The 15890-nt window shown below is 42.5% G+C and overlaps 1 protein-coding gene across 1 annotated transcript in view; it reads left to right on the top strand.

The window, feature by feature from the left end:
* LOC104166253 (homeodomain-interacting protein kinase 1-like) overlaps positions 1–9594 on the top strand; it is a 21393-nt gene extending 11799 nt beyond the window's left edge. Inside the window, 10 exon segments of the mRNA XM_009706120.1 lie at positions 176–389; positions 1294–1415; positions 2970–3104; positions 5667–5809; positions 5965–6147; positions 6709–6918; positions 7204–7442; positions 7834–7970; positions 8972–9062; positions 9065–9594. Of these exon segments, the coding sequence (XP_009704422.1) occupies positions 176–389; positions 1294–1415; positions 2970–3104; positions 5667–5809; positions 5965–6147; positions 6709–6918; positions 7204–7442; positions 7834–7970; positions 8972–9062; positions 9065–9441 (1851 nt within the window). The 3' untranslated portion in view covers positions 9442–9594.
* Positions 9595–15890: the final 6296 nt, after the last annotated feature.

The raw sequence follows: 15890 nt of genomic DNA on the forward strand, positions 1-15890 counted from the left end.
GTAAAGTTGGTGCAGTTCATGTTTTTTCTCCTGTGTTGTCTTATGCCTTTTACCTGAAACCTTTTCCTGGTGCTTGCTTCATAGTATAATACTGATGGTTCCTGTTGTTTTTTTCATAACAAGTATGAGTGATAACTCTGATTTTTGTTTTCTCCCCCCCCCCTCCCGCCCCCAGGCCAGTGTATTGGCTTTCAATTCTCCCTCTGCTTCTACTCTAAAAAAAGATGTCTCACTGCTAAACTATCAGTCTGCTCTGTATCCATCGTCTGCAGCACCAGTTGCAGGAGTGGCACAACAGAGTGTTTCCTTGCAACCTGGAACCACCCAGATCTGCACGCAGACTGACCCATTCCAGCAAACGTTCATTGTTTGTCCCCCTGCTTTTCAAAGTAAGTGGGAAACCCCTTTGTATGATACTGTGGTTTCAATTAGGTAGAAATGAGAAGTTGTAATTTACACTAAATTGAGAAAGTACCAAAGACCATTCTGTGCATGTCACACAGTGCTCTTGCATCAGATGTAAGTGCAGAATCAGGTCAGATGTGTAGATAATTTGATTCTTTTCCAGGTCATGCTTGAACAGTTGACAGTATCTTGCCTGCCTAGGTTGCAGTCTTCCATCTGGTTGCTCGACCAGTTTTTCTCCCCAAACTGAGCACAACGGCATTCCACAGAAAGCAGTGAACAGAGGAGCCAGACCTATCTGAAAACAAGAAAGTGTCTTGCCATGTTTTTTATGTCAGGAGCAAATACCTGGTCTTTTAGTCTCAGTTCACAAGCACTGATGCAGCTGTATACTTTGCCAGCAAGAAATTGTCACAAATTGCAAATAAGTGAGGTTAGCACAAGCATAGCTTTGTTAATCCTGAAACTTCTCTATTTATGCTTATATCTGGATTATGTTAGTGTGGAGGATTATATATAAAATGGGAACTGATAGTGTGAGGTTTGAACTTTGAACTTGGTCTCAAGCAACATAGAATTAGATGTCTGTGTTATCTGTTTCTGAAAACAAGACTATGGACTTCAGCAGAGCCAAGCTTTTGAGGACTGGTTGTCCATCATTGCCCTTTGGCATACCGGGACTGCAGAAGTGTTTACTTCAGCTGGAGTTTTATTACTCTGCTTTTGTCAAAGGGAATACTTTTCTTTCTCTTCATCTGACCCTGTCTTCTGCCCTTACCTGGTAGGAATTGGATTTTGGAAAGAAACAAAACAAAAAAACAAAAACCAAACAAACCCAAACAAACAAACAAAAAAAAGACAGCAGTGATGTATTCTTGTCCTCCACAGCTGGACTTCAGGCAACTACGAAGCATTCTGGATTCCCAGTAAGGATGGAGAATGCTGTCCCAATTGTACCACAAGCACCTGCAGCACAGCCACTGCAGATCCAGTCTGGAGTTCTCACACAGGTAAAAAACAAAAAAACAAACCAAAAAAACCCAACACAAACCCAGTAGAGTTAACTGCAATTCCTCCTGCCACCCGGGAGAACCTGACTGCCCCTCTGGTGCTGGGGTGAATGCAGGAGGTTCTCAGAACACTCTGAAGGGTTAAAGGCAGATCACTTCTAAGACTGTTTTCTTGTTTTGTTTTGTTTTTTCTTGAATATTTAAAGTTTAAACTATTTTTTGTCATGTGCCTCCCTAGTTTTAGGAGTTTGATTTAATGATGGGAATAAATATGCAGTTTTCAGCTGGTAAAAACAAGCTGTGTTTTTTCACGGGTGTACACTGCCTTATAGGTAGCAGTGTATGTTTTTGCCTAAACTTTAAAAAATGTGGCAACAAATTTTAGAAGAAATAATTTCTGTGAGAAGCAAGATCCCGGTGAACAGAAGTGGCAACACAGATTACTCATGTTAAAATTTCATCTTTAAATCTATGAAATTATTTCTGAATCCTTCTCAATTAGTTACATTGTTAGTATGGATTGATGTGTAGCACTGACATACCTATTTCTGTTTGCAGTTTAAACAATATGCGATAGCAAAGTTCACAAGTAATTCTAAAAAGTGATATTTTAAACATTAGTAATGTGTCGTAAATGGAAATAATTTTTATTTCCAAAAAGTAATGCTTTAGTATATAGCGAGTGCCCAGTGATTCACAGGTTTTATTAACTGAAAAATTGTAATTGCTTTTATAATTAAGTGCATTTTTATTTATTTGCATAGTTTTAGTTTCTGCTGACATCAACACATACTTTATTAGTTTTACTGTCCAGGCAGTTTATTGTACTTACTGACCTACTTGTAGAGGAATAATTTTTAAATTGTTCAGTCCAAGTAATTTTGGTGGCATTCTGTGATCTCTGGTTTGTTTAGCATAATTATACAGGTAATGGTATCCAAAAAAGCAGAATACACTTGAAGGAGACCCACCTGAATCCAAATCCTGCTCTTCCTGAGAGTGCAAACTGTACACTAAGAATCTAGTTTTAATTAGACATTTGATGGACTAATATGTGTCTTGGTAGTTTCATCACAGATAACTTTGCTCTTTCATGATACAAAAGACCTACTGTGCCTTCTATTAAATCCCTTAGTTTATCTTTTTCCAAGAGTACTGTATGTGAATTTGGAGGTATTTTAGTAAATGCTGTGTGCTGCTAGGGGTGCAGTTTGTGTTGTGGTCAGTGCAGTGTATGTAGTGTAACTTGCTCTCTGGGACCCAGTAAAGTGTGAATAGCTGAACGCTATCTCATTTTTACTTTTTAACCATGACATCGGAGAGATCCTGTTCCCAAATTCCCTGTTCCTTGTGTTCCCCTCAGGGACTTGTAATTGCTTAGAGGAACATGCCCAGCGGGCCTGGGTGTTGGTTTCACTGCATCCATTAAAATTCTGGAGTCTGCTTAAGCACCATAGAATGCCAGTGAGGTGAAACCTTTTCTGGCCCTATTGCTGAACCCACTTATCCTGCCTCAGTACATGTGTTTCACTCACTGCCTGATCTACATTTCAGGGAAGCTGTACACCACTAATGGTAGCAACTCTTCATCCTCAAGTAGCCACCATCACGCCGCAGTATGCGGTCCCCTTTACTCTGAACTGCGCAGCCGGCCGGCCAGCGCTAGTAGAACAGACGGCTGCAGTACTGGTAATTGCCTCCCTTGATTGTGTTCACTAACTGAGTTTTTGTTTTAACTTAGACTTGCAGAGGGCATGGAAGCATGTGCCATCTTGTGGCTGTGTTCTTGCTACATCTTAATGTCTTGTTGTTTTCCTCCCCAACATTGCTGAAGCACTGTCTGACTCTGACGTTTAGTGTGGCTCTGTAAAGAATCCAGATCCATTGACTATTACTTTTTACTAGCCTAGTATTATAAAGCTCTTCCAAGCTATACCACAGAAGAGTTATAATTGTTCTTGTTCTTCACTTACTATCCTATCTTTGCCTTTTGATTGTTGAATACAAAGGAATCAGTCTTTAGCTTGACTCTGCTACAGGTACCTGGATGGCCAGAATTTGAACTACTTGGCAAGTTAGCTACATATTTTATTTTCAACACGTGTAAATCTGCTTTGCATGTAGAAATGTTTCAGGTCATTAAGCACAGGCTAAAATCTCTAATGATTGCAAATCCTTTAACATATTGCTTTACTAGTTGATTTCTCTTAACCTCTGTTGAACATTGACAATAATTTTCTGGCCTTTTGTTATTTATAGCTAATTGCAGGTAGCTTGCTTCATCCAGATAAAGATACTGTTCTTCCCAGATACTTTCAGTTCATATGTATTTCTTGGTTGAAATTAAAGGTGAGCTCTAGTATCTGAAACGGCAATAGCTAGCTTTTAGGCCATTTGGAACAATTTTTTAAAAGGATGGGGGAAGGGAATAAACAAACAGACCTTTAAGAAGCATATGTTTTCAAAATTGTCCTCTTCTGTATTCATTTGGCACCTGCATCAGAACAACTTTGCAAGGGCCACAAAGAAGTCATTGTAAAACTCCAGAATCAGATCAGTGAAGCTTACAAAAACATTGCAGTGCACTTAAGTGCTGATATCCTCACATGTCTTTCAAAGCACTTTCCATTATGTGAACCATGTTGTTTCTTGTGGCTTTAAAGTCGTAGTTTGAGTGTCATTTTCTTCCAAGAGGGAGACCTCTGCTGAAGTGGAATTTGCTTGAGTCATACCTGTACTGAAATTAAAACCCACTCATTTGAGTAGTTCTGAACCACGTTAACTGCTCCCTATTTCTGAGGATGGGAAGGCAGGAGAGTGGGTTTCTCCTGGGTCACAGCTCTGAGCTAAACAGACCCAGGAATGTATCTCCTTTCCTCCTCTTGAATTTTGATTGCTGAAAGGCTGCAATCTAGGCTCTGAAAACGGCAAGGGGTGACTGTAGCAGAGCTTGGGACACAAGTGAGTTGTTAGTGATGTTTTCAAAAGTGTAATTGGGGTTTTGATTCAACAGGCAAATTCTGTTCTCCTGCATGTGTGCAGTGGACTTGATGTTCAACTCCCCTGTACAGCAGTGGAGATCAGAGCCAGCTGTCTCCAGACTATGAGCCTGGATTCTGAGTTTCTCTGGAGGACTTACTATTTCTGTTTGGATTCTGGGAGCCTTTGGCGTGAATTTGCTCACCTTTAGTGCTTCTGACACTTCTCCCTTGCTGCTTCCCCTGAATTTGCATTAGCCATTTGCTAAGCTTTGCATATTTTTGTCCTTCCTCTGTCAAAACAGTTCGTCGCTTGGAAGGCCCGATTTCTGCCTCTCATTGGGAATTTATATCTTACTGTATTAAACTCTCTGCTTTGTCTTGTGCAGGTGTTGGCTTTTGGAAAGACGCATGGTGTGACTTTTAACATATTTTCTCTTTTTTTTTTTTTGTTTTAAATATTATTATTATTCTGCTTATGTTGGCAGAGGTTTTAGCAGCTCTCTGCCTCGAAGGCTTCTTGTTTGGAACCAGTATTTGTAATAAGTGGATCTGTTACTTGCAGAAATATTTTATTTAAAACAGCAGGCGTTTATGGTTTTGCAGTTTAAACTGCAAGAAAGAGAACAATATATTTTCAAATCCTGAAAATATTGTACTGCCAAATTTATTTTGTTTTTTGTTTGGTTTCCAGAAAAAAAACTGCATTTTGTTAGTTTGAACAGGAGCCTTAATAATATTAATGAATTGAAAATATCTTCACGTATCTCCCTTGTAATTAACTGTTTCTCTCAGTGTGGATTTTCTTAAATACTTTAGTTGAGCTGGGGTGAATTTCCACAACAGTAACACTACCTCAGCTCTGTCAACATGAACCCTGTAAGGCAGAAGAACAGAAAGGACCAAATTGGCTTCATGTTTTGTAATCCTTCAGCGGAGCAGTGTGCATAAACTTACATGCAGAAACAGTCCTGAACACTCATGCTGCATCTGGCAGTACAATATCTGGCTGTGTTCTGCAGTACAATATTAACATTCTTTTCCCCAGGTGACATCTGTGATATGAGAGGTTAGCAAAGTGTCAGGGGAAGCTTGTTTCTCTGGTTTTCTTGTTCTCTTACTCTACTGAGAGCCTTTGAGAAAGTGCAATGATGTGCCGCTATCTCTGCAAGCTAACAATCTACACAAGTGCACTTATTGCTTGGAACAACTCTCTGTCCACCTGTAGAAACTGAAATCTAGTGAACCTCTGTATCTGTTTTTTGTTTTGCAGCAGGCCTGGCCTGGGGGCACCCAGCAGATACTGCTTCCTTCCACCTGGCAGCAGCTCCCAGGGGTTGCTTTGCACAACTCTGTTCAGCCAGCAGCTGTGATTCCAGAGACAATTGGCAGCAGCCAGCAATTAGCTGACTGGAGGTAAGGATTGCACAGGGTCCAACTCCATGCTGAATGGAAATAAGTGCCATTGCAGCACACAGAATTTCTCCCTTCCCTTCAGAATCACACAGGGGTTCCTGCAGTATAGTCATGGGATTTGGGTCCTCTCTTTTTTTTTTTTTTCCCTGCTTCAGGAATGCACATTCCCATGGGAATCAGTATAGCACTCTCATGCAACAGCCATCGCTACTGACCAACCACGTGACACTAGCTACAGCGCAGCCTCTGAATGTTGGAGTTGCTCATGTTGTTAGGCAGCAGCAAAGCAGCAATGTTCCAGCAAAGAAGAACAAGCAGCCAGCACCAAGCGCAGCCAAGTAAGGCTTCCTTTCTCAGACCTAGAAAGACTGTGGGTGTGTTTGTGGAGGTTGCCTTTATGATGTGAAAAACTGGTCTTCTGATCACAGAGGCGTTGTCTGTGTTACTCTAATGTGCTGCAATTGCTTTTAAAGATGTCTTGGAAAAAGTCTCTGTACTGTAGTCACCGATATAAGTGATGCTAATTTCAGTGAGAGTGCAAAGAATATGGTTGACAAAGTGCTTTATTGTACTGGTCAAAGGGGGGTTTTACACATTCAGGGTGTGTTGGTACCATAGCAATACAAGTGACAGAATTGGCATCTATTGAACAAGGGGTGGCAGATTTCTGGCAGTGTTCAGATGAATCAGTCATGTTCAGAGCATCACTGAGCGCATTGCTCCCTTCTGGGATGCATTCTGTGGTGCTCTCCTGTATGAGTGTCTGCACTGAGATTCTCTCTGTGTATTTCAAGATGTTTCTTCTTGTATGTGTGCTCCAGCCTGCTGAAGCCTGGCTGTTCTTGTCCCAACCTGCTGACACATAGCTGAATACTGCTTTGGTTTTCCTTCAGGCCCAGCTCAACTATAGAGACTGTGCCCTCCCAAGTTTACTCGCTCGTTGGGAGCAGTCCTCTGCGCTCCACCTCCTCCTCTTCCAACGTGCTTGTCCCAGTGCAGGAGCAGCACCAGCCCATTGTGATCCCAGACACTCCAAGCCCACCTGTCAGTGTCATCACCATTCGCAGTGACACTGATGAGGAAGAGGACAGCAAATACAAACCTGCCAGGTAGGAAGTTCATTTAGGCAGCCAGTACTGAGCTCAGCCCAAGCATCAAGGAGAGTGGAAAACACTACATGCAAAGCCCTGGCTGGGCTAAGAAGCACTGCGTAAGACAGAAAATTCTGCATCCTGTCTGCCGCACTGTGTGTGTGTCTAGTTAATCACAATTTTATCTGACAAGGAGGGGAGGGTATGAGATCCCAGAGGGAGATATCCTGTGTCTTGTGGGAAAAGCTAGAATGTTTCCTGTTTGTTGTTTTTGGTTTTTTGTTTGTTTGGTTTTTCCTGCAGTTTGGGTATGAAGCAGAGATCCAATGTCATCAACTACGTTACTGTTAATGATTCCCCTGATTCCGACTCCTCCCTGAACAGCCCCTATGCCACAGACCCACTTTCGTCTCTCAGGAGTACAGGCGGTGCCCTGGAGCTGCCGAGTAGAGGAGCAGCTGACAGCTCCAGCTCTCGGACTATCATTGTGCCGCCATTGAAAGCACAGCTCAATGACTGCATTGTAGCTACCCAAGCTTCAGGTAGGTATGCTCTTATAGGTTACTGTGCTCAGTAGTTTTTGCCAAGGCTCAGATGTTGTGTTATCCCTGACAGCTTTGTCCTCACAGTTTTGGACTACATGCATTGGGTCTTCAGCAGCTTTAGGTTTCACAGCTGCAGTTCTGAGAGTGCAAGCCTTGGTCTGTTTTCAGTTTCCTTGACAGATTTGCCTTTCATATATGTTTGGCTGGATTTAGAAAGATCTGTAAAAATTCCCTATGGTTTCTTGCACAATCAGATTTAAAAATCATAATTGAAGAAAAAGCTCCATTACAGAAATAGTCCTTGTGCATTCTTTGGTTACCTAAGCTGGTTATCACAGTGCATGGCGCGTGAGAGGGAAGAATGGACTAAGCTTTTGAAATCTTTCAGGCATCCTGAGCAGCACGAGTAAGACCAAGCCAGTGGCGTCTGTGAGTGGGCAGTCGTCAGGATGCTGTATAACACCTACTGGGTACCGCTCACATCGCATGGTAACAAATGGTGTGCAGCCTCTCAATCTCAGCCAGGTAAGCACTGTGTGACTTTTTGACCTTTGAACACGATGCTCGAGAATTGCTTTAGCAACACTGTGCTGTATGGCAGGGAGAATGACTTGATTGCAAGAGGATCGATAGCTGCTACCTCATTACTTCTTTGAAGCTGATTCTGTTCTGTGGCTATGCAGGGTAGAGTAAACTCTTAGGTGAAGTTTCTCAAGGCAAAGAATTTGTTCCTGTACTAGAGGGCAGGAGAAGGAAGCATGGTTATGTCCATATTGTTTCTTTGTGCTCCTAGTCACACCTGTCTTGCAGTGAGTCATTCTTGCCACTTAGGTGGGAGAGTGACACCAGGATCCAGCTGTTGAATTAGAGTAGCATTGAAGGCAATCAACAATATGAGGAGATTCTTTTGTTCTTTATCTTCCTTCTCTAGATCTCACAAAAGCATAACCAGGAGATTAAGGCTGGACCTTGTCTCACAAACTTAACAATTAGCACCTGACTTCACTTGAAACTTTCAGAGTTTGGTTTCACTTCAATTTGTGTCATTACTCTTGACCTTTGAGTCAAGCTGCAGTAGCCTTTCAGAAGAGAGGAAGCGTTACACCTCCGGTTCATTTCTGGCATGGGGACAAGACAGGTCTTGTTGTGCTAAACTGTGGCAGCCCTGCTCCTGCTCTCACTGAGGTGCATAAGAATAGACGTGTGAGGAGTTCCAGGGCTGGGTCAGTCTTAGGACCTGCCTGCACTTGTGCAGGTGTCTACTGTAGTACCCTAGGTGTGGCAGTTTGATCCCATTGTAGAGGAAAAGTGTAACCTTTGTTTCAGTGGAACAGCAGTAACCCTTCTCAAATTTATGTATGGGTTTCACAGAACTAGGAAGGGAGGATCTGCAGAAGTGTCAGTCCTGCAGCTAGAACTGAGGTGTTGATCGGGAGATTCTGGCTGACCCTTCCTTGCTCACCTCTTGTCCACTGCACTTTTCCCTGAAGGTAGCCACTAACCTTATTTACTTCTTCTCCCTGCAGAACCAGCAAACAACAGTGCTGGCCTCACAGGAGAGAAGTGGAAATGCTGTCCCACGTAGGCAGCAAGCTTATGTGGCACCCCTCACATCAAAAACACGTTTCAGCACAGCAGCCCAGTGCATCCCCACCTGGCAGCAGCAACGGCAAATGCACATCTGTCCAGCCAGCCACATATGTACACTTACGCTCCAACCACTGCTGCAACACTGGGTTCCACCACCTCCATCGCCCACCTCTTCTCCCCTCAGGGCTCTTCGCGGCACACCACGTACGCTGCCCACCCTAGCACACTTGTCCACCAGGTCCCTGTGAGTGTTGGTCCAAGTCTGCTGACTTCTGCAAATGTTCCACCTGCCCAGTACCAACACCAGTTTGCTCCCCAGTCCTATATTGGTGCTTCCAGAGGATCTGCTATTTACACTGGATATCCACTGAGCCCTACAAAGATCAACCAGTACTCATACTTGTAGTTCCTAGTAAAGCACTGTCCTGCGATAGGCCCGAGAGATTGGAGAAGGATTTCAGGTGAACCTTTACCTGGTAGTGACTGCCTTGTTTTTGTTTCTCCCTGATCTGGTTGTATGTTGTTCAAAAATGTCTCTAGTGAGTTCAGTCACTAACTGAGCAGCATGCTTTGTTACCAGTATGAGGGTCACTAATTAAGTTTTTTAAATTTTACTTACTTTTTATAGATGCTTTTAAAAAGTTCATGGTCACATTTATTTAAAATCATTCTGTTGTGCTAATCAAAAGGGGAAAGAATATCGATGTCAGAAGACGGATCCTGATGACTGTTTTAACTTGTATAACTTAAACAAAAAGACTAGCAGATTATATTTTAGCAGCTTGCACAAATCCATGTTGCCACTAAAAATGTAATGCACGTTTATTTCATGTTGCTGGGGCAGTTTTAAAATCAAGTTTAGTATTTTAACATTTGTTCTCTAATTCACTTTGTCTCTAACAAATTGCTGGTTCTGCAAAAGCCATTACATGTCCGTATATGTTGCTGTCAACGTTTTTGTTTACTTCTGTGCTTTGTTTAAGGAGTGGTAGAGGCAGCTGCTTTGTACAAGCAACATTATATATTCAGGAGTCCATGTAAACCCTGAAATCTGTTCTATTCTCTTGAAAATTCTGTGTCTCCATAACTCAGCTGAATTTTTGTTGCATTCATTGCAGAATTCTAAGTTTTTCAAACTGTGTTCAAGATCTCACTGTGTAACAGAACGCAGCAGCTTTGTCAGGATGCTGTAGTCTTTGATTGAGAATGAATAGTGTGGCATTGCTCTAAAATTTGGTTTCTGCAACTTATTAGATGCTGGCCCTATAACGGAGCTGGATTCCTTCACAGAAGCACAGGGCTTTTCTTTGTTCTGTTTTTCTTAATATTTTTCCTCGCATAATTCATTTAGAGGGAGTTGAATTTGAAATACAATGAAACATCACTGTATTGATGTGTACAGCTTTTTATACTCCTGTGAGCGTATCCTCCTGGATATGTCAACAACTACTTTAAAGCGCTCTTAATAAGACTTGTATACAGTACATGCATGTAGGAATTGGGGCGGGGGGAGTGGGGGGGGAAGAAAGAAAAATTTTAAAAAAAAAAAGGAAAAAAAAAAATCCAGATTTTAAAGTTTATTACTGAATTTAAAACTATTTTAGAAGTTTTGTATTGGTGGTGTTTTAATATTTTACATAAAATGAAATATGTACATATTGATTAGAAAAATATAACAAGCAAAACTTCCTGCTAACCCCAAATGTTCTGTCTTTGTAATCAAAATGTGTAGTGATTATACTTGAACTCTGTACTTAGTGTTTGTCTAATTCTTAAACGTTCCTGGGGATGGAATTGATGTATCCTTTGTATTTAAACCAAAATGAATTGATTCATGTTGGAATGTATGTGATATAATGCAATGGTTAGAGCTCATCACTGTAGCACTGAGAGAGGAGTAGAGCTTCATGAGAGAAAAGGATACCTTCTGATTTGTTTTGCACAGGTATGTGTGATGAAGAGTTGTTTGGTGTGTCCCCTTATTGTAGTGCCTTAAATGATGATGTAGTGTGACTAGAGTTTACAGTGAGCTTGCCTTATGAGGGACCAGCAAGCCCCCGTCGAATTGAAGCAATTCACTAAGCTTATCACAGCAAGAACAGCAGTATGTTGCATAGGTGCATTGTTCTCAGTTTTAATGCTATCATAAAAAGCTATGTTTTTGTTTGGAGTGAAGCGATGTTTCCTTAAAGCTTTTCCTTGAAATGGCACATGTACTGTTAGATGTCTGTCAGTGCATTTCGAATAAGGTAGTGCTGGGAATGCATTGGAATGTTTAGTCTAATATTGCAGAAGTGATTAAATATGTGCAATCACTTTTTATTAGATTAGTATGGCGTTACCTTCCCCCACGTTAATAGCAGACATTTCTTGTAAAATATTGCTAGCTTGGTGATAGAATATTTATACCAAAGAGAGCCTGCTGTAAAGCACATAATACCATTAAAAAGTTTTATAATGCTACTGCTACTGTGGAGTTGTTGGGAAGGTTTGTCAGCTGTAGCCGTAGTTAGTGTTCAGAGGAAATACTCATTTTGGATAATCAGTGCAGTTTTTAAACTACACTTTATTTTCTTGAGTCCCTTGTACTAGGAATTATTTCTCATCTTCAGTATGTAGATTAAGTATCTTGTCCAAGTGGATGATAAACTGGCTTGAGTGGTCTTATTACTGCAGCAATAAGAGGTTTTGGTAACCTTGAATCCCAGTTCATGTTCCGTCCCAGTGGAAAAGAGGTCAGTTCTCTGACCAGTATGTGACAAGAAGTGCAAAAGTCCTTTCTGAAATTCCACATTATTGATAGAAGAACATCTAGACTGACCTGAAACTGATGAACTGTTAAAGGTTTGGCATCTCTTTGGATAGAGGGATCAAGGACTTTGGAACTGGATGGTAGCATTAGCGACATTGTTGTTCAATGTATTTTTAGTCAGAGCACTTCTGTAAGTGTGCGGATAACCAACCAATCTTGCTATGCCACATCATTGGTGTAAAAGATGCTATTTGTTGCTGTAGGCACTTCCTTTCTTTTTTCCGCATTACATTGCTTGTGTTCAGTACTTGCCTTGAGATACCTCTCGGGTACAGAGTTGTGCCTTTCCATTGAAAGGCAAAACAAGTTCCCAATTCCTGTGTTTCAGGAAAATGTTATTCCCTGTTTCATAAATAATAAAGTGTTTTCCATGAAGTCCTAACAGGACAAAAAGACCTCTAGCAAAATCTGGTAAGAATTTTGATAAGAACTTGCCCACTTCCCCCCCAGAAAAGCAGATTAAGATGACCATTTATCTTTAGAATCCCTATTTACATAATTAAACCAAATCAAATGTATTCGCAAAGCATGTTGTCATCTCTTCCACTGTCCAAGTTTCCAAAAGTATTGGAACAAGGAGAACGAAATGGAAATGACATAGATAAAATGAAATGTACTCCATTGAAAACAAGTTGTTGATTACCCTGAAATTCCTCTGTGATACACAGCATAAACCAAGCAAACAAAAACCCCACCTCAGCAGGGCCAGATTTTTATCTTGGCGCTGGCTTCACAAGTGTGGCAGATCCCAATCTGGCCCCAGTATGTGTTGCCCAATTTAAGTGTATGGTAGTCTGCTCTAAGGAGGTACACCCCTTCTTCCCTTGCATATCCAGCCTTCAAGTTAGGTTAAAGAGTTGACTCTCCTCATTGTCAGAGCCACTACACCTATTTTGTAAAGAAATGTCCTATCTCTGGATAGAAATTGGCATCTTTTAATTTTTTTTTAAACTAGTTTGGGATTCACCTTTTTGATATTTGGTAACTGTGGTCCCATCTAGACGTGTCTCTGTGATTCTTGAACTGTTAAATCAGTTGCTCCTATTACCTGACCTGTATTTGCAGCTGTGATAGCCACCACAGAGGCAACTTCTGAGGCTTTCCTGCTTAGCACCTAGTTGATGGGATGCAGTAATTTACCTCTGACTCAGCAATTCCTTTTAGTATATGAAACTAAATTGCTTCTAAATGACAGGATTGGCACAGCCCTGCTTTCTTTTTTATTTAAACTTCTGAATGGTGCCGCATGTCCACATGGTTGTTTGTTGCTAAACTTTATATAATGTGTGATTTCAGATTCAGCTTGAAATATATCTATCTCACTACATGTAGCAGGACATTATATGTAATGTTAGTATTTCTGCTTGAATCCTTGATATTGCAATGGAATTCCTACTTTATTAAATGTATTTGATATGCTAGTTACTGTGTAAAATTTAACTTTCTTTTATGGTTGTGCTCTTCCTTTTTACAAGCCGCTAGATACAGGTAGTTTCTGACAATTACTGATCTATGTTTGTATTGCTGATGTACTTAGGGGTTATGTAAAAATCATTTTAACAAAAGAAATAGATATTTAAAAATTTAATACTAACTATATGGGAAAAGGGTCCATTGTGAAAACATAGTTTATCTTTGGATTCAATGTTTGTCTTTGGTTTTACAAAGTAGCTTGTATTTTAAGTATTTTCTACATAATATGGTAAAAATGTAGAACAATTGCAATGCATCAATAAAAAGGGTTAATTTTCTGTACTCTATTCATTTGGTCACTTGATCTATTACAAGGAGTGGAAAAGGGGTTTTGGCATATCCAGGATGAAATATGAGCACTAACTGTTAATTGTTTGCTGCTGGCAGCGTGGTGCAGCCATACATTCAGGGGTAGTGTGCGATGCGAGATTCTTTGCAAGCTCGTTTCAGACCAAAGGCTGGGTGTGTCGCACCGAGCTGGGTAGCAGCGTCCAGCCGAGGCAGGACCAGCCCCCTGTGCCAGCTGGGCAGCTGCTGTGCCATGGCTTGGGGGTCCCTTGGGCTCTGCGGCTGTCAGTGGTGCTTACAGAATCATTGAATTGATTAGGTTGGAAAAGACCTTTAAGATACCAAGTCCGACCATAAACCTAGGAGATCAGGTTAGTCAAGGAGGACCTGCCTTTCATAAACCCACGCTGACTGGGCCTGATCGCCTGGTTGTCCTGTACATGCTGCATGATGGCATTCAGGATGATCTGCTCCATCACATTCCCCAGCACTGAGGTCAGGCTGACAGATCTGTTGTTCCCCCTATCCTTCTTTTGGCCCTTCTTGTAGATGGATGTCACGTTTGCCAACCTCCGGTCAACTGGGACCTCCCCAGTTAGCCAGGACTGCTGGTAAATGATGGAGAGTGGCTGTGTGAGCACTTCTGCCGGCTCTCTCAGCGCCCTTGGGTGGATCCCATCCGGCCCCATAGACTTGTGTGTGTCCAAGTGGTGTAGCAGGTTGCTGACCATTTCCCCTTGGATTATGGGGGCTTCTTTCTGCTCCTTGTCCCTGTCTTCCAGCTCGCTCAGGGGGCTGGGTACCCCAATAACAACTGTTCCTACTATTAAAGACTGAGGCAAAGAAGGCATTAAGTACCTCAGTCTTTTCCTCATTCTTTGTCGCTGTGTTTCCCTCTGCATCCGATAAGGGATGGAGATTCTCCTTAGCCCTCCTTTTGTTGCTAGTGTATTTATAGAAACATCTTTTCTTGTCTTTTATGGCAGTAGCCAGATTAAGTTCTAGCTGGTCTTTGGCCCTTCTAATTTTCTCCCTGCATAACCTCACAACATCCTTGTAGTCCTCCTGAGTTGCCTGCCCCTTCTTCCAAAGGTCATAAACTCTCCTTTTTTTCCTGAGTTCCAGCCAGAGCTCTCTGTTCAGCCAGGCCAGTCTGCTTCCCCTCCAGCTTGTCTTTCGGCACATGGGGACAGCCTGCTCCTGTGCCTTTTAAGATTTCATCCTTGAAGAGTATCCAGCCTTCCTGGACTCCTTTCCCCTTCAGGACTGCTTCCCAAGGGACTCGGTCAAACAGGCCAAAGTCTGCCCTCCAGAAGTCGAAGGTAGCAGCTCTGCTGACCCCCCTCCTTACTTCTGCAAGAATTGAGAACTCCATCTTTCCGTGATCGCTGTGCCCAAGGTGGCCTCCAGCCCTCACATCCCCCACCAGCCCTTCTCTGTTCACAAACAACAGGTCCAGCGGGCGCCTTCCCTGGCTGGCTCCCTCACCAGCCCAGTCAGGAAGGTCTCTTCCACACACTCCAGGAATCTCCTGGACTGTTTCCTCTCCCCTGCGTCGTGTTTCCAGCAGACACCTGGTAAGTTGAAGTCCCCCACGTGAACAAGGGCTAGCAATTGTGAGACTTCTCCCAGCTGCTTAGAGAATATTTCAATTGCCTTTTCATCCTGGTTGGGTGGTCCATAACAGACTCCCACCATGGTATCTGCCTTGTTGGCTTTTCCCCTGATTCTTACGTCAACCCTGTCGTCACCATCGTTAAGCTCTAGACAATCAAAACATTCCCTAACACACAAGGCTACCCCACTGCCTCCACTTCCTTGCCTGTCCCTTCTGAAGAGTTTATAGCCATCCATGGCAGCGCTCCAGCTGTGCCAGTCATCCCACCGTGTTTCCCTGACGGCAACTGTATTACAGTTTTCTGCCGCACAATGGCTTCCAGCTCCTCCCGTTTGTTGCCCATGCTGTGTCAATGGGAGGTAAACCGGGATCAGGACTATCTCGAGTGAAAAAAAGCTTTCCCATCACGTTGGTTTATGCTCATAAATGTGTTTGACTTTGCACATCTATCTTAGGTGCTCTGGGCGCTGCCGAAGGTGTCGGCACCGCTGTTTAGCCTCCCATTCTGGTCTGAATCCCACTTGCGTTAGATGCTGCTGGGAGGCGCTGAAAATAATCTCACCCTTCTGATCTTGCTAGGCACTTGGATGCCCGAGAAGACTTCAGTCGGAGGCAGGAACAGGGTCCCTTCTCTTCCCAAAACGGCCGTAACCGAGCCCGGGGA

Source organism: Cariama cristata, unplaced genomic scaffold (genome assembly GCF_000690535.1).
Source record: "Cariama cristata isolate BGI_N322 unplaced genomic scaffold, ASM69053v1 scaffold15688, whole genome shotgun sequence".
NCBI lineage: Eukaryota > Metazoa > Chordata > Aves > Cariamiformes > Cariamidae > Cariama > Cariama cristata.